A 19,657-nucleotide genomic window follows, 5' to 3' on the forward strand; every position below is an offset into this window, starting at 1 on the left:
AGTGAGAAAAATATGGAGGCTGACATATTTATTTCCTTTTAAACAATACAAGTTACCTGGCAGCCCTGTTAATCTATTTGGCGGCAGTAGTGTCTGAATAAGACCAGAAACAAGCATGCGGCTAGTCTTGTCAGATCTGATAATAATGTCAGAAACATCTGATCTGCTGCATGCTTGTTCAGGGTCTATGGCTAAAAGTATTAGAGGCAGAGGATCAGCAGGGCAGCCAGGCAACTGGTATTGTTTAAAAAGAAATAAATATGGACGCCTCCATATCCCTCTCACTACAGTTATCCTCTAATGCTAGGTACACATGTTGCATTTTTGCGATCGATAGATGCATTTCATCGATAATTTCCGTCATGTCCGAAATTACTTTCGATCTTTTTACCGCTCGATTTCTCATAGAAGTGAATGGAAATTGATAAGAAAAGATAAGAGAATCGAGCGGGAAATCGAGCAGAAAAACAAATCAAAATTGGTTTGAATGGGAAATCGTCCGAAAAAATGCATTGTGTGTACCCAGCATTAAAGAGCAACTGTTAGCTCTAAAATGCCCCCTCAAAAAAACACATATGTAAGTGTTTAATAAATACATGCTCTACTTACATGACAGATGTATCGTAGTGTCCACGTTTTGATTTCTGTTATTTTCATGTTTATATATTAGAAGGCTCCTGTTGCTGGCAGGGGCCATCTTGTGTCCGGCTAGATCTTCTTCCCCTCTCCCCCCCCCCCGCATCCCCCTCCTCCCCGCACTGACTGAGCACAGCGGGGAGGAATAAATGCAGCAGCCACACACAGACTCACCTAATAATGGATCCAAGCGCTGTCGTTCCCATCTATTCTCTGCACTAGTGCAGAGTGTAGGATACTGCAGCGCCTGGAACCATTATTCCGGGAGTCTGTGTGTGTGCACCACCTTTATCCCCTTCCCCAAAGCTCAGTGCGGGGAAAAAGGAGAATGCGGCGGCGGCGGGCGGCAGAACGGCGGGGTGGGGGGGGGGGGGCGGCGCGGACATGCCACTGGAGGAGGGGGGCAGAGGACAGTGACAGGAGATAGCCTCTGGCCCCCCTCCGTGCGCTCTAACAGCAGCGGCTACCAGGCAGACAAGGGGAGACCAGGCGGCCAATCGCAGTGCAGAGAGATGAGTGACAGAGGCATCAGCCAATCAGGCTGATTCAGCATGCCTGTCACTTCTCTCTGCGGCTTGCGTACACTTTTAGAGCCTGGGGCATGAGGAGAGAAATCTACAAAAGTAAGAATGATTTGAAACTTTTACATTGCCTGGTTAGCATCCTTTCTACTGCTCTATTAGCATGCAGTAGAGAACTTATTGTGTATTTTCTGCCTAACAGTTACTCTTTAAGGGGGGGGGGGGGGGGGGAGATCAATGATATAAGATGAGATCAATGATATATAAAAGAGATAAACTTTCCCTTCAGGGGGTTATTGAGGGCTTTGACGTATCTTTGTCTTAAAACGGTGATAAAAAAAAGGATCTGGTAAAATGGAGCAAATTTAAGTTTTTATGGTTTAGGAGGATACATATCCTAAATGAACATTATGCCACAACTGTTGAATGTGTGCCAGACCCTCCCAGTTCCTAATACGGTTTTTAAATGGAGTGAAGTGGGCATTCAGAGAATTTATGTTGGTTGAAAAATCCTCCTAGAATAAAGTCTGACTTAAAGAGAATCTGTACTCTAAAATTCTTACAATAAAAAGCATACCATTCTATTCATTATGTTCTCCTGTGCCCCTCTGTGCTGTTTCTGACACTCCCTGCTGCAATCCTGGTTTGTAATTGACAGTTTTAGGCAGTGTTTACAAACAAAAGACTGGCTTCTAACCAGAGTATCATAGGCTGAAAACTAGCTTACTGTGTGACTCATGCAGAGCTTGGAGAGGGTGTGTAAAGCTTCTGCCAATGACAAGCAGTGCTGTACATTCCACACATTCCAGCCTCAGCCGACACAGGAAAGAAGATAAGATTTATTACAGAGACAGTGCAACTAGAAAAGGTTGCAGTAAGACAGACCACATTAGAAAAGGTATAGGACATTATAGGTTTGACGAAATAAGGCTCAAAATTTTGTTACAGAGTCTCTTTAATAATTCTGCCCAGAGATGAGGGAGGAGGGTGAGTATACCAATGAAAGCTACACCAAATATAGTCCTCCACCCCTCTTCCCTGCAGCCACTGGTGATGGTATAAGAAATTTCCCACCACTCTTTCATTCCCTTTCTCTTCTTTTTGTGTGTTTTACAAGAAGTTTTGATAAATTGATAAGTGAAGACTTTATTACAAGAAACATGGCTGACAGTCATATTAAGAAAAAAGTAACAGCAGAAGCCTGTCATTAATGAAAGAATGGGGTTTGAATGTCTGAATCTTTAATGAACCTATTTCTCATGGGCAATTTACTTGTATGTTTATCTAATTACAGTATTTATACTACTCAATTAGGCCCGTTTCAAAAACAGGCGCTAGAATTACCACATTGGCCTCCAGCCCGCACACACCCACCTGCAGGTCCACGTCTGCCCACGCGTCAACTTGCCTGCGCACTCGCCAGTTCACAGGGACAAAGCCAATGGACTCTGATCCCAGAGCTTTTATTAGGTAGAATAGAATTTTATTTCATGTATAGAAAATTTTCATAGACGTTTGTACATGGTAACGCTATGTACACATTGAATGTGAAAAGTGATAGGGGTGTGTTGTGGGTTATTTGGATGCACAGTATGCCTGTAATAAGGTATAAACACACTATGTACACAGAAAATGTGAGAGGTAATAGGGGTGTGATGTGTGTAGTGTGACTGCACAGTGTGCCTATAATGAGGTATAAACACACTATGTGCACAGGGAATGTGAGAAGTAATAGGGGTGTGATGTGTGTAATGTGACTGCACAGTATGTCTGTAATGAGGTATAAACACACTATGTACACAGGGAATGTGAGAAGTAACAGGGGTGTGATGTGTAATGTGACTGTACAGTGTGCCTATAATGAGATATAAACGCACTATGTACACAGGGAATGTGAGAAGTAATAGGGGTGTGATGTGTGTAGTGTGACTGCACAGTGTGCCTGTAATGAGGTATAAACGCACTATGTACACAGGGAATGTGAGAAGTAATAGGGGTGTGATGTGTGTAATCTGACTGCACAGTGTGCCTGTAACGAGGTATATACACACTATGTACACAGGGAATGTGAGAAGTAATAGGGGTGTGATGTGTGTAATCTGACTGCACAGTGTGCCTGTAACGAGGTATATACACACTATGTACACAGGGAATGTGAGAAGTAATAGGGGTGTGATATGTGTAATGTGACTGCACAGTGTGCCTACAATGAGGTATAAACGCACTATGTACACAGGGAATGTGAGAAGTAATAGGGGTGTGATGTGTGTAATCTGACTGCACAGTGTGCCTGTAACGAGGTATATACACACTATGTACACAGGGAATGTGAGAAGTAATAGGGGTGTTATGTGTGTAATGTGACTGCACAGTGTGCCTGTAATGAGGTATAAACACACTATGTAAACAGGGAATGTGAGAAGTAATAGGGGTGTGATGTGTGTAATGTGACTACACGGTGTGCCAGTAATTAAGTATAAACGCACTATGTACACAGGGAATGTGAGGAGTAATAGGGGTGTAATGTGTGTAATGTGACTGCACAGTATGCCTGTAATGAGTTATAAACACACTATGTACACAGGGAATGTGAGGAGTAATAGGGGTGTAATGTGTGTAATGTGACTGTATAGTGTGCCTGTAATGAGGTATAAACACACTATGTACACAGGGAATGTGAGAAGTAATAGGGGTGTGTTGTGTGTAATGTGACTGCACAGTGTGCCTGTAATGAGGTATAAAGACACTATGTACACAGGGAATGCAAAGAGAATTAGGGGTGTGATGTGTGTAATGTGACTGCACGGTGTGCCTGTAATGAGGTATAAACCCACTATCTACACAAGGAATGTGAGAAGTAATAGTGGTGTGATGTGTAATGTGGCTGCACAGTATGTCTGTAATGAGGTATAAACACACTATGTACACAGGGGGTGTGAGATGTAATAGGGATGTGATGTGTGTAATGTGACTGCACAGTGTGCCTGTAATAAGGAATAAACACACTATGTACACAGATAATGTGAGAAGTAATAGGGGTGTGATTGTGTAATGTGGCTGCGCGGTGTGGCTGGAACGAGGTATAAACACACTATGTACACAGGGAATGTGAGAAGTAATAGGGGTGTGATGTGTGTAATGTGACTGCACAGTATGCCTGTAATGAGTTATAAACACACTATGTACACAGGGAATGGGAGAAGTAATAGTGGTGTGATGTGTGTAATGTGACTGCACAGTTTGCCTGTAATGAGTTATAAACACACTATGTACACAGGGAATGTGAGAAGTAATAGGGGTGTGATGTGTGTAATGTAACTGCAGTGTGCCTGTAATCCTACCTAATAAAACGTCAGTTTCTCTGCGCCCCATGTCCCTATGTGTGTATTTTTTTGTTGTGTGCATGAGCAGAGAGGAGTGCAGAGACACTGAGGAGGTTGCTGGGGGAATGACCCAGCTTGCAGAGGAGGACTGGGCCAGGAAGCGCGGGCGTGTATGCGGTGGATGAGCGTGACAGACCTAGCCAGTTTTTAAATGGGCTAAGGTCACTAGTGAGGTATAAACACACTATGAACACAGGGAATATGATAAGTAATAGGGGTGTGATGTGTGTAATGTGACTGAACAGTATGCCTGTAATGAGGTATAAACACACTATGTACACAGGGAATGTGAGAAGTAATAGGGGTGTGATGTGTGTAATGTGACTGCACAGTATGCCTGTAATGAGGTATAAACACACTATGTACACAGGGAATGTGGGAAGTAATAGGGGTGTGATGTCTGTAATGTGACTGCTCACTGTGCCTGTAATGAGGTATAAACACACAATGCACACAGGGAATGTGAGAAGTAATAGGGGTGTGATGTGTGTAATGTGACTGCACAGTATGCCTGTAATGAGGTATAAACACACTATGTACACAGGGAATGTGGGAAGTAATAGGGGTGTGATGTCTGTAATGTGACTGCACAGTATGCCTGTAATGAGGTATAAACACACTATGCACACAGGGAATGTGAGAAGTAATAGGGGTGTGATGTGAATGCACGGTGTGCCAGTAATTAAGTATAAACGCACTATGTACACAGGGAATGTGAGAAGTAATAGTGGTGTGTTTTGTGTAATGTGACTGCACAGTGTGCCTGTAATGAGGTATAAACACACTATGTACACAGGGAATGTGAGAAGTAATAGGGGTGTAATGTGTGTAATGTGACTGCACAGTATGCCTGTAATGAGGTATAAACACGCTATGTACACAGGGAATGTGAGGAGTAACAGGGGTGTGATGTGTGTAATGTGACTGCACAGTGTCCCTGTAATGAGGTATAAACACACTATGTACACAAGGAATGTGAGAAGTAATAGTGGTGTGATGTGTAATGTGGCTGCACAGTATGCCTGTGAGGAGGTATAAACACACTATATATACACAGGGAATATGAGAAGTAATAGGAGTGTGATGTGTGTAATGTGACTGTACACTGTGCCTGTAATGAGGTATAAACACACTATGTACACAGGGAATGGGAGAAGTAATAGGGGTGTGATGTGTGTAATGTGACTGCACAGTATGCCTGTAATGAGTTATAAACACACTATGTACACAGGGAATGGGAGAAGTAATAGTGGTGTGATGTGTGTAATGTGACTGCACAGTTTGCCTGTAATGAGTTATAAACACACTATGTACACAGGGAATGTGAGGAGTAACAGGGGTGTGATGTGTGTAATGTGACTGCACAGTGTCCCTGTAATGAGGTATAAACACACTATGTACACAGGGAATGTGAGAAGTAATAGGAGTGTGATGTGTGTAATGTGACTGTACACTGTGCCTGTAATGAAGTATAAACACATTGGGCTTGATTCACTAAGACAAATAGCAAGCCTTATCAAAGTTAGTACGCCTTATCAGAGTAGCATAGCGAGCACTACGAACTTATGCCTGCTAATTGGCAATGACGGGAGCTTCACTCGCCCTGCCCTGAGCCCCTGCGGGTTCGTATCGCTTGCTATGCTACTCTGATAAGGCATGTTAACTTTGATAAGGAGTGTTAACTTTGATAAGACATACTATTTGTCTTAGTGAATCAAGTCCATATTCACAGGGAATGGGAGAAGTAATAGTGGTGTGATGTGTGTAATGTGACTGCACAGTGTGCCTGTAATGAGGTATAAACCCACTATGTACACAGGGAATGTGAGAAGTAATATGATTATGATGTGTGTAATGTGACTGCACAGTGTGCCTGTAATGAGGTATAAAGACACTATGTACACAGGGAATGTGAGAAGTAATAGGGGTGTGATGTGTGTAATGTGACTGTACAGTGTGCCTGTAATGAGGTATAAACACACTATGTACACAGGGAATGTGAGAAGTAATATGGGTGTGATGTGTAATGTGGCTGCACGGTGTGCCTGTAATGAGGTATAAACACACTATGTACACAGGGAATGTGAGAAGTAATATGGGTGTGATGTGTAATGTGGCTGCACGGTATGCCTGTAATGAGGTATAAACACACTATGTACACAGGGAATGTGAGAAGTAATAGGGGTATGATGTGTAATGTGACTGCACAGTGTGCCTGTAATGAGGTATAAACCCACTATGTACACAGGGAATGTGAGAAGTAATATGGGTGTGATGTGTAATGTGGCTGCACGGTATGCCTGTAATGAGGTATAAACACACTATGTACACAGGGAATGTGAGAAGTAATATGATTATGATGTGTGTAATGTGACTGCACAGTGTGCCTGTAATGAGGTATAAACACACTATGTACACAGGGAATGGGAGAAGTAATAGTGGTGTGATGTGTGTAATGTGACTGCACAGTATGCCTGTAATGAGGTATAAACATACTATGTACACAGGGAATGTGAGAAGTAATAGGGGTGTGATGTGTGTAATGTGACTGCACAGTGTGCCTGTAATGAGGTATATACACACTATGTACACAAGGAATGTGAGGAGTAATAGGGGTGTGATGTGTGTAATGTGACTGTACACTGTGCCTGTAATGAGGTATAAACACATTGGGCTTGATTCACTAAGACTAATAGCAAGCCTTATCAAAGTTACTATGCCTTATCAGAGTAGCATAGCGAGCACTACGAACTTATGCCTGCTAATTGGCAATGACGGAAGCTTCACTCGCCCTGCCCTGAGCCCCTGCATCGCTATGCTACTCTGATAAGGCATGTTAACTTTGATAAGGAGTGTTAACTTTGATAAGGCATACTATTTGTCTTAGTGAATCAAGTCCATATTCACAGGAAATGTGAGAAGTAATAGGGGTGTGATGTGTGTAATGTGACTGCACAGTATGCCTGTAATGAGGTATAAACACACTATGTACACAGGGAATGTGAGAGGTAATAGGGGTGTGATGTGTGTAATGTGACTGCACAGTGTGCCTGTAATGAGGTATAAACACACTATGTACACAGGGAATGTGAGAAGTAATATGATTATGATGCGTGTAATGTGACTGCACAGTGTGCCTGTAATGAGGTATAAACACACTATGTACATAGGGAATGTGAGAAGTAATAGGGGTGTGGTGTGTGTAATGTGACTGTACAGTATGCTTGCAATAAGTTATAAATGCATCTAAATGCAACTCTCGTGGGTGGAAAGTCCTTGCCTGATAAGCATTGTATTTTTACTGCGAGATGTAGCAGGGTGTGTCTTAATCATTCATCACCTCACCCTCTCCACAGCACAGAACCTGGTACTCCAGAACCATCAGGGTGTCTGTAGTGTTGTTATTAAGCTGTCACCAAATACTGTACAATCAAGAATTACAGTTTAACCATTCTCGCCGCCTGGACGTGATCCTCGCGTCCAGGCGGCTGCTCTGCCGCGTTTTGGCACACTCCCGCTCGCGATCGCGGGCGTGCCCCCGTGCTGTCCCCCCTTAGCCCTGGGATCAGTAAACGGGCACATGGTTCCCGATCATCGATCCGTGTCCCAAGCAGAAAAAACGAAGCGCTCTTACCGGAGGCTTCAGTCTTTCTGAAAAAAAATAAATAAAAAAGTTTCCCCGCCCTCCTTGTGCTTCCGGTGATTGAGAAGCACCAGGAGAAAATAAACTCAAGGTGGCCATCTTGTGGCCAAATAGTAAAACTACATCTACATACATTTTACAAAAAATTTTTACACATATAACAACATTAAAAATTAACTTTTTATTTCCTATACCAAAATATTACCCAACTAAAATTTTTAATGGAAAAAAAATTACAATTAAAAAAAAAAAAAAAAAAATTACCTAAGGGTCTGAGCTTTTTAAATATGCATATGAAGGGGGTATATTAGGAACATTTTTTAAATTATAAGCTTGTGAATAGTGATGGACACAAAACGGAAAAAAATGCACCATTATTTCCAAATTTGGCGCCATACATTGTGATAGGGGCAAAATTTAAATGGTGTCATAACCGAGACAAATGTGCAAATAAAATACATAGGTTTTAATTATGGTAGCGTGGATTATTTTAAAGCTATAATGTACGAAAACTGAGAAATAATAAATTTTTTCCATTTTTTTTCTTATTAATCCTGTTAAAATGCATTTATAAAAAAATAATTCTTAGCAAAAACGTACCACTAAAAGAAAGCCTAATTAGTGGCAGAAAAAACAAGATATAGATCAATAAATTGTGTTAAGTAGTGATAAAGTTATTAGCGAATGAATGGGAGGGGAAAATTGCTCTGATGCAGAAGGTGAAAAATACCCGTGGGCTGAAATGGTTAAGATGACAAAAACCTAACATGAGTACATAGAATAACCCTGAATCAGGCCAGTAGGTGAGCAGTGACACAGTCATAATAACTAAAAACATATCCAATATTTAATGTTGAATACTCACTTGTTCTGCTCTCTCTAAGAGTTGTCCTCATCATGTCACCTTCCTCTGCAGACAGCTGATCATCACTCACATCTGTCTCTGTCTCTTCCTCTTTAATTGTCCTTATGTCACCCTCCTCTGCAGACAGCTGATCATCACTCACATCTGTCTCTGTCTCTTCCTCTTTAATTGTCCTCATCATGTCACCCTCCTCTGCAGACAGCGTATCCTCACTCATATCTGTCTCTTCCTCTTCCTCCTCTTTAATTGTCCCCATGAGGTCACCCTCCTCCGCAAACAGTTGATCACTCCTCACATATGACTCCTCTTCTTCCTCTTTAATTTTCATCATCATGTAACCCTCCTCTGTAAACTGGTGATCACATTTTGCATATGTCTCTTCTTCTTCTTCTTCCTCTTTAATTTTCCTCATCACATTACCCTCCTCCACAGACAGCTGATCACCACTCGCATACATCTCTTCTGCTTCCTCTTTAATTGGCCTCATCATGTCACCCTCCTCTGCAAACAGCCGATCACTCCTTACATAAGTCTCCTCTTCTTCCTCATTAACTGCCCCCATTATGTCACCTTCCTCCCTAGACAGCTGATCACTACTCACATACATTTCTTCTTCTTCCTCTTTAATTGGCCTCATCATGTCACCCGTCTCCATAGTCGGCTCATCTCCCCTCACATACATCTCTTTAACTGTCCCCATCATGTAACCCTCCATAGACTGCTGATCACTCCTCATGTGGGTCTCTTGTTCTTTGAGCTCAGATCTTTCTGGAAAAGGTAACAAATGATATATGATCAAACAACCTTAGAGTGGGAGAGTACACTGCCTATACTGACATACATATATTACCCGCAATATAGATATGAAAAAACAACAATAAAGGAAGTGGGTACTAAATACTTCCTGTTAAACATAACAAAAAAAACTGTAATAATCAATACAAAGGAGTAAGAAAAATTATTACAATTCAAAAATATGTTTTATTTCTTACAAAATACAATATTACCATCACATAATCCCATATACAATAAGAACAACAAATAACATTTCTATAGAGCTTTTCTCCCACAGAGCAATTCAGGCTCTCTCAGATTTAGTAGTTGGTAGTAGAATGAAGTATAAACACAACAAAAATTATATTTCTGAAAATACCAAACTGAACAGGTGTGTTTTCAGTCTGGATTTAAACACATCTAGAGATGGAGCTGTCCTGATCTGCTGAGGTCGGGAGTTCCATAATGTAGGAGCAGCATGACAGAAGGCTCTGTCAACTTTTTTCAGGTGGACTTTGGGTATGATTAGATTATTAGAACCTGTGGATCTGAGAATGCAGGGATTACTATAAAGCTGCAGCACGTCTTATGTATCCAGGGCTCAGATTATGTAGCGATTTAAAATGTCAGTAGGCCAATACATTTCTAAGCAAGGAAAAAGCCCCTCCCCTATAAGATTACAAAGACCTGAGATGTCCCCTAGACAATATGTATACATTTGAACAGAGGCACCAAACTAGGATAAAAACGTTGAAAAACTGTTTAAAAAGGGGGAAGTTATGGAGGACTTACCTCCCGTGTAGATCAACAGACCAGTATTTTAATTAAAAAAAAAACATTTATTGGAAGCTCCACAATGCAACGCGTTTCGCAGGTAACAATCCCGCTTCATCAGGCTGAGATGTCCTCTGCCTATCTGCCAGACAGCTAACTGGTTCACAGTTCACAACTGGGTGTCCCCAGTGTCATTGGTCCACACTCACTGGAATCCCCTAAATATTTACTTGCATAAACAGCAAAGATGGATCCAGAATTTGAGCTCACTGGCCAGTTGTTATTGCATGTATCCTCGACTCAACTATATATTCCTGCTAAAGATTAACAGGAGCTTGTTTCAAGCAAATAAACGTCCATCCACAATGATAAACAGATCCTACACAGCAGATCTACAGTTAAGCCCGTAAATATTTAAACAAAGACATCTTTTTTTATAATTAGTGTTCTGTGCATTACCAAAATGAATTTTAAATGCAACAGCTCAGATACAGCTGAAGTGCAGACTTTCAGCTTTAATCCATTGGACTGAACAAAATGATTGCAGAAAAATGTGAGGCAACTAAAGCATTCCTTTAACACAATCACTTCATTTAAAGGGCTTGTGAGCTCAAATTGCGATCCATCTTTGCTGGTTATGCAAGTAAATCTTTAGTGGATTCCAATGACCAGCGACACTGGGGACACCCAGTTGTGAACTGTGAACCATTGGCTCTCTGGCAGATAGGCAGGGGACATCTCCGGCCTTTGTAATCTTATGGGGGGGGAAGGGTGTTTTCCTTGCTTTGGAATGTATATGGGACTATGGGATGGTAATACTGTATTTTGTAAAAAAAAATAAAAATATTTTTGCATTTTAATAGGTTTTCTTACTCCATTGCATTGATTATTACAGTTTTTTCCTGCTTTGGTTAAAGGACAACTTAACAGAGGTATATGGAGGCTGCCATGTTTATTTCCTTTTAAGCAATACCAGTTGCCTGGCAGTCATGCTGATCCTCTGCCTCTAATACAGGAAGTGATCAGCGCCTGCTTCCTTAATTGTTAATTTTTTTAAACAAATTATATCTGTAAGATATTACCACTAATAAACAGAGCACAGACAAGAACATAATTTGCTAGGGACTGATAATATCCTATAAGCTGTGGTATTCTGCACATTCAGTACCACAGTCCTCTCTTCCTGTGTGCCCTGCTCATCATCTGGTGCGTCTCTCCTCCTCTCCATGCACACATTCCTGGGAGGTTACAGCAGTGCCGGCAGCGGTAGATGGATGAGGATGTGAAGAGAGAACAGCTGGAGACAGAGGAAGATGGGAACCGAGGCCTGCAGCTAATTAGCAATACATTATCAACACTTATGGCCCTGGCACCTGATAAACTGGGCAGATGGGACAACAGCTCCATATCCTGACCATACCTGAGCCCACCTTCCCATCATATACTAACCCCAAACCCTCCAATAGCCATAGCAACAAACCTCCCAGCTGGGACAGAGCCAATACCAGGACCGAATCAGCACAGACCGCCGAACCACTCTCCGGCTGCAACCTCTATCTTCTCTGCTTGTCCTACCAGCCACGCCCCTTGTCACCTGGCTCCACCCCCTAGCTGTGACCCAGCAGCCATCACGTTTGGGCAGACTCCAACCTCTCCCACTGTGGGACTACCCAACACCAGTGGCTCCTGACTCCACACTGGCTTCTTTTATCAGAGATGCAATGAATATAGTCATCCAAAGGCACTGACTGATCTGCTGAAAATGGACACACTGGGCAGATCCTGCTCCATCAGAACCTCCCTCCCAGAGACCTCCACTGATCAGCAACAACTCAAAATATTATTGGCTGCAAGAATCAACGACTGTTGCTATGAACAGCTACTGGAAAAAGCTATCAGGGAAAATGTCCTCCTTCACAGGGAAGAGATACAGGCCTGCCTTCCAGAACAGCTGTGCGTTATACGTAAAAACACTTCTCATTGAAGTAAAACACCACAAGTGATAAATGGTTTATTTAGATGCATGATTTTTAGCAGTAAGAGAAATAAACTAATCTAAAAAAATCTAAACTAATCCACCATGTAAATACTCTGCATAGTTCTCAGTACTAAAGGCCTACAACACTAAGTAACATTCTACTACTCCCTGCGCGTTGTCTTCCTAAAGATGTACACGCCTGGATACCCGCTCACAACCTGCAGGTCACTAAAAATTCATCATTTACATCGGTATTAAATTCCCATCAGACATCTCTCAACCATATAAACTGTTTCACTCCAGTTATTGATCGCATAGCAATGTAGCTCAGGGGCCAGTCTTATTTGTCAATTTCAATATCTGTAAAACTTAAGGTGTGCACACACATCCAGATTTGATTGGCCAATTTTACCACTTCTTAGTAGTATGAGGGCTAACAAATTTTGAACGTTATAAACAGATTGTGTAGGCAAGCTCTAACACTACATGGAAGTGGTAAGATTGGCCATTCACAATTGGACATGTGCACGCACCCTTACAATTTATACAGTGAGGTCTTTACCCCTCCCCTTTACCCACTTCCTTAGCTCCCATTATCATTCAACATAAGGACATCGATCACATTTCAAACACCTAACTGAAATGTCCCGGAGGGGGAAGAGAGATGACAACTACCCAAGGAGGGTGCTACAATAATTTGGGGGGGGGGGGGGGGTTATATTGTGAAGGGCATATGGCTACACTGCAGGGCAATATGGCAATGCACACGCCAACTACTGCTCTGTGTCACTTCTCCCGTTTACATCTAATTTACTTGAACGACACATACATTCTGAACTAAGTAATTATTTATCTGCTAACTCCCTGCTTAATCAGTTCCAGTCTGGCTTTCGCTCTAACCAATCCACAGAAACAGCTCTTACTAAGTGGCCAATAAGCGTCTTAGGGCTGGTGCACACCGAGCGGCTTTTTGGGCGTTTTCAGATCCGCTTGCGGCTGCGGATCCGCTTGGTCAATGTATCTCAATGGGGTGGTGCACACCGGAGCAGGCGGCGTTTTGCAGAAACGAAAAATGCCTGGGTGAGGCATTTTTTGGATTGTGGATGCGTTTCTGCCTCAATGTTAAGTATAGGAAAAACGCAAACCGCTCTGAAAAACGCCTGTTCAGAGCGGTTTTGCAGGCGTTTTTGTTACAGAAGCTGTTCAGTAACAGCTTTACTGTAACAATATATGAAATCTACTATACTGAAAACCGCAGCAGCAATCCGCAAAACGCTAGCAAAACGCCATAGAAAAATTAAAAAAAAGCGTTTCAAAATCTGCTAGCATTTTGCGGATCTGCTAGCGGGTTTTGGTGTGCACCAGCCCTCACAGCTAAATTCAAAGATCCATATTCCATACTCTATTTTTGAAACAGAGGCACAAACACAAAATAAAATATGTTAAAGGGGGAGTATAATGGTGGACTTACCTAGACACAGAAGACTCGAAAAAGTTAGTATTGATTAAGAACAAATGTTTCTTATTTCACAAAGTGCTGCTACGTGTTTGGTTTTGTGGATCAACAGCCCGCTTCCTCAGGCAAATAAAAAAAGAGCAACTACAATAAAAGGAATACAGAAATTTGGACTTAAAAAATGTACAATAAATATTTACATGGTAGCAATGAACTTCATTTAATAACTATAGGGTGATATAATCATATGCATATTCCCTTGGTATTCATCCACTATAGTATGTGACGGCTGTTGGAATAGTAGCCTATATTATTATTAAAGGTTGAGGACCTGCAGCGCTTTGCATATCCTATATACAAGCACCACACATACACATATGTTAAATAAAGAACACTATTATAGTATAATATACTTGGCCCAGCATTTATTTAAAAGTACTTTAAATTAATGAGGGTATTTCACACAAAAAATACATTGTACAACATCAAGTTAGGTGAAATTTATAGTGACAGATATAAGCTAGAATTGTGCAGAAATAGGTGCTGGTGGTTTACCTGTATAAGAGTCAGGACAAGCAGGGCACCTCTGCAGCGTTTGAGTGTAGTGATCTGCACTACATAAATGGCTTGGGGCAAGTATGTGAAGGCGACAGTGGGCGTGACATGGCGGCGGGCGGACCGTGAGGTGAACCTGTTGTGCATCGATGCATGATTGTGCATGCCCACAAGATGAGGAGGGACTATTGAGGCCATATTAGAAAGTGGTGTATAATTAAAAGTGGTGCGACCATAATAGTGTGTGGGAAGATAGCCACCTAAGAAATATTGCAGAAATAATGCAGGAATAACCTGAGTGAACTATGGGGTGAAGGTGACACCATTACTTGAGAAGGTAGGTATTGTAAAAAGCAAGAAGTACAGAATATAAATGCGATGCAGCGGTGGGCGCACGAACAGCAGTGGGGTTAAATACTCACTTGCTGGGGTCCTGCGCATGTGTACTACTTACTTCTTCCTGTTCTTGCATTCCTTCTCACTGTAACTGTTACAAGGGAATGGAACGCAAGAACAGGAAGAAGAAAGAAGTATACGCGCAGGACCCCGGCAAGTGAGAATTAGTTTAACCCTGCCGCTGTCCCCCCCCCCCCCCTCCCCTCCATCGGTCTCTCTATACTGGCTGCATCTATCCTGACTACCTAAACTGCGGCCACCTATTGCTGTCTATACCTATTCCTGGCTACTGCGGACACCTATTACTGGCTACCTGTACTGCGGCCATCTATTACTGGTTACACCTATTCCTGGCTACCTATACTGTGGACACCTATTGCTGTCTACTGTGGACACCTATTACTGGCTACCTATACTGCCAGGGCTGTGGAATCGGTACAAAAATCCACTGACTCCGACGCCTCAGTTTAGGATTCCACCGACTCCTCGACTCCGACAATTTGCATATTACAATTTTGTTGATTGAAAGTATGTAACATGAAATTCGTCTCTTAACTGCCAATGCTTAGGAATTTTACAAGACAACTGAAGTGAGAAGGATATGTAGACTACTATATTTATTCCCTTTAGACTAAAACTAGTCCTTGGTAAGAGTACTTGTAAAAGGTACAGACCGGAACAAAGAACATCTATCAGGCCCTGGGCAATGTGACTGTGGGTACATGTAAGAGTGATATGCAGGTACTCTGCAGGGGAATAAGGGGATTTTTCCACTATTACACATTCTTCATGCACAATCTGACCAAGGTTTATGGGTGACAGACAACACCTCTGTGTTCAATGTGCACAACATTCTCAGTGTATTCCCTGCAGCTCTGTGGAGAGTGCATACGTAGAGTATACTACTGTGTAACAAAGTAAACCTGAGACAGATGAAATTAAAGTTTTATACATACCTGGGGCTTCCTCCAGCCCCTTCAGGCTAATCAGTCCCTCGCTGTCCTCCTCCGCCACCTGGATCTTCTGCTATGAGTCCAGGTACTTGAGCCAGTCTGGCGTAGTGCACATGCACACACTCCGCCGCCGGGAGCGTACTACACCTGCGTAGCACTATTGCACAGGTGCAGAACGCTCCTGGCTAAGGAAGCGGCATGCAGCCGGACTGGGCTGACTGGCTGAATTACCAGGACTCATAGCAGAAGATCCAGGTGGTGGAGGTGGACAGCGAGGGACTGATTAGCCTGAAGGGGGCTGGAAGAAGCCCCAGGTATGTATAAAACTTTTCTTTTCATCCTTCTCAGGTACCATTTAATTCGTAGTCACCAAATCAAATTTTAACAACATATCAAATTATTTGATTTCATGAGCAAAGAACATTTGCATAAACCCGCATCAGCACAGAATTATTTCCATCTCATTGACCATCTCTATTAGTGACACGGCTACACATCAGGCTTTATACTTACAGCATAGATGTTATTTAGTATATATAAGAGATTCCTGTGTACACATCATATATACAGTCACAATCAGATGTGTATATCTGACTTTAAAAATACGGGGACTGCCTTATTGAAGCAGCACAAGTCATTAATTTTGATTGGTTTATTTCATTTTTGTAGACTAAGCACAGCTATTACTGTATGTATAAATTATTTATGATGACTATTATCTGAGCAATAGAACTTTATAATATTTTCTATTTTAATTACAGTTTAAATTCATTAGGAGTCGGAGTCGGTGTATTTTTTCCCGACTCCAGGCACCCAAAATTGCCTCGACTCCGACTCCACAGGCCTGTATCCTGCGGCCATCTATTACTGGTTACACCTATTCCTGGCTACCTATACTGTGGCCACCTATTCCTGGCTACTGCGGACACCTATTACTGGCTACCTATACTGCGGCCATCTATTACTGGTTTAACCCATTCCTGGCTACCTATAATGCGGCCACCTATTGCTGTCTACAACTATTCTGCGGCCACCTATTACTGACTACACCTAATCCTGGCTAGCTATACTGCGGCCACCTATTACTGGCTGCACCTGTTCCCGGCTATTTATACTGAGGCCACCTATTCCTGGCTACGGATACTGCAGCCACCTATTCCTGGCTACACCTAGTCCTGGCTACCTATACTGCGGCCACCTATTACTGGCTACCTATACTGGGCCACCTACTACTGGCTGCACCTATTCCTGGCTACTTATACTGGGGGCATCTACGCCTAACTAGCTATACTGGAGGGAGTGGAGCTCTGTGAAAACAGCGCCAGAGATTTGGGCGCAGCCGTTACCGCCATAGGTTGTAATAGGAATTACAGCTATAGTGGTGCTCTGTGAGTAATTTGGGTGCCATCAAAAGACAGAGCACAAATTACTATTAAAACACTGTAATTCGGCTGCCTGCAATAGCTGGAAGCTGAATTAGATCTTTCACCACTATCCATAGCGACCTGGAGGGGGAATATTATTTAACACCGCCAGGACTTTTGCAGAAGGGTGAGCTGTTTTACAGCTTTACCCTGCGCCCAAATCTCTCGGTGGCTTAATTATATGTATGCTGAGGTAGTAGGGCACATCTGACTACCATACTGGTGTGGGGGGCATATTATTTAATGTAAGGGGGTGACCCGGGTCCAAATAATTGTGTAAGACCATATACCGTCATATCGTGGTATTTTTTTAAACGGTTATCATACTGTGGATATTTATACCATTGCAACCCTAGTCTGGACTATTGTACCATAGTATTTTGTGCACCACTCCAGTTAGTACTGAACTCAGCTGCTTGTCTCACTCATCTTTCTTCTCACTCTTCCTCTGCTGCTCCTCTCTGTCAAGCTCTTCTTTGGCTACCAAATTAACCAGATGATTAAATTCAAAGTCTTAAAGAGGAACTCCAGTGAAAATAATGTAATAAAAAAAGAGGTTCATTTTTACAATAATTATGTATAAATGATTTAGTCAGTGTTTGCCCATTGTAAAATTCTTCCTCTCCCCGATTTACATTCTGACATTTATTACATGGTGACATTTTTACTGTGGGCAGGTTATGTAGCTGCTGCTAGCTGTTTTGGCTGTTAGAGGCAGCTGTAAACAGCTAATTCCTGTCTGTGAACCTTGTTACATTGTAACAAACTGCCAAAAGTACCGCCGTCCTCAGAGCTTCTTGTGGGAGGGGTTTCACCACAATATCAGTCATACAGCGCCCCCTGATGGTCTGTTTGTGAAAATCAATATATTTCTCATGTAAAAGGGGGTATCAGCTACTGATTGGGATAAAGTTAAATTCTTGGTTGGAGTTTCTCTTTAACCCTAACCTACAAAGCTCTCCACAATCTCTCTCCCCCGTACATCTCCTCGCTAGTTTCCAGATACCAACCCAACCGCAATCTCAGAGCTACACATGACATTCTTTAGTCTTCCTCGCATTCACATATACTGTACAAGATTTCTCACGTGCTTCATCCTACCTCTGGAATACCCTTCCACAGCCCATCCATCACTCTCCAACCTTTGATAACTTTAAGCACTCCCTCAAAACTTTTTCCAAAAAGAATACACTCTACCTTAGGCCGCTCCCTATGATTATTGTATACTACCCGTGCTTTTGTCCTCCCCCCATTCCTTTAGATTGTAAGCTTGTAAGGGCAGGGTTCTCTCACCCCTTCGTGTCTTGGAATTTGCGATTAATCATGTTACATTTGTCACTGTAGTTACCATACCAATTCTGTATTTTGGATATTGGTGTGTACCACTGTCTGTATTATTATGTACCCCATGTTTGCTTCTTACTTTGCATAGCGCCACAGAAATATTGGTGCTTAATAAATCAATAATAATAATGCTATGGGCAGAAGAGGCTATACAGGGAATGCCAGCACTTGAGGGATATGGCTATATTCAATATACACTAACCTAAACGATTATTAGGAACACCTGTAAAATCTCTCATTAATGCAGTTATCTAATCAACCAATCACATGGCAGTTACGTCAATGCATTTAGGGGTGTGGGCCTGGTCAAGACAATCTCCTGAACTCCAAATTGAAGGTTAGAATGGGAAAGACAGGTGATCTAAGCAATTCTGAGCGTGGCATGGTTGTTGGTGCCAGATGCTCAGTTATTGGGATTTTCACGTACAACCATTTCTAGGGTTTACAAAGAATGGTGTGAAAAGGGAAAAACATCCAGTATGCTGCAGTCTTGTGGGCGAAAATGTCTTGTTGATGCTAGAGGTCAGAGGAAAATGGGCCGACTGATTCAAGCTGATAGAAGAGCAACGTTGACTGAAATAACCACTCGTTACAACCGAGGTATGCAGCAAAGCATTTGTGAAGCCACAACTCGCACAACCTTAAGGCAGGAAATACTTAACGCAGGAAGAAGTGAAGGTAAGACTAAATAAATTAAAAATAGACAAGGCACCTGGCCCGGATGGCATGCATCCTCGGGTCCTAAGGGAATTAAGTTCAGTTATAGATAAACCCCTTTATCTTATCTTTTGTGACTCTCTTGCAACTGGCAGAGTCCCAGTGGATTGGCGTACAGCCCACGTTTTCCCATTATTTAAGAAGGGCAAAAAATCAGATCCAGGAAATTATAGACCTGTAAGCTTAACATCAGTTGTATGCAAACTATTTGAGGGGTTACTAAGAGATACTATACATG

At 42.2% G+C, this 19,657-nt stretch overlaps 1 protein-coding gene across 2 annotated transcripts in view; it reads right to left on the reverse strand.

The window, feature by feature from the left end:
* The window catches only part of LOC137534515 (zinc finger protein 271-like), a 49,949-nt gene that overhangs the window by 14,326 nt on the left and 15,966 nt on the right, over positions 1 to 19,657 (reverse strand). The window contains exons 2-3 of one of the 2 annotated variants that reach the window (XM_068256046.1): positions 14,046 to 14,174; positions 9,049 to 9,816 (exon numbers count right to left, since the gene is read on the reverse strand). In XM_068256046.1, the coding sequence (XP_068112147.1) occupies positions 9,049 to 9,784 (736 nt within the window). In that variant the 5' untranslated portion in view covers positions 9,785 to 9,816; positions 14,046 to 14,174. The remainder of the gene's footprint in view (positions 1 to 9,048; positions 9,817 to 14,045; positions 14,175 to 19,657) is intronic. The other variant, XM_068256047.1, reaches the window with a different exon arrangement.

This window comes from Hyperolius riggenbachi, chromosome 10 (assembly GCF_040937935.1).
Source record: "Hyperolius riggenbachi isolate aHypRig1 chromosome 10, aHypRig1.pri, whole genome shotgun sequence".
NCBI lineage: Eukaryota > Metazoa > Chordata > Amphibia > Anura > Hyperoliidae > Hyperolius > Hyperolius riggenbachi.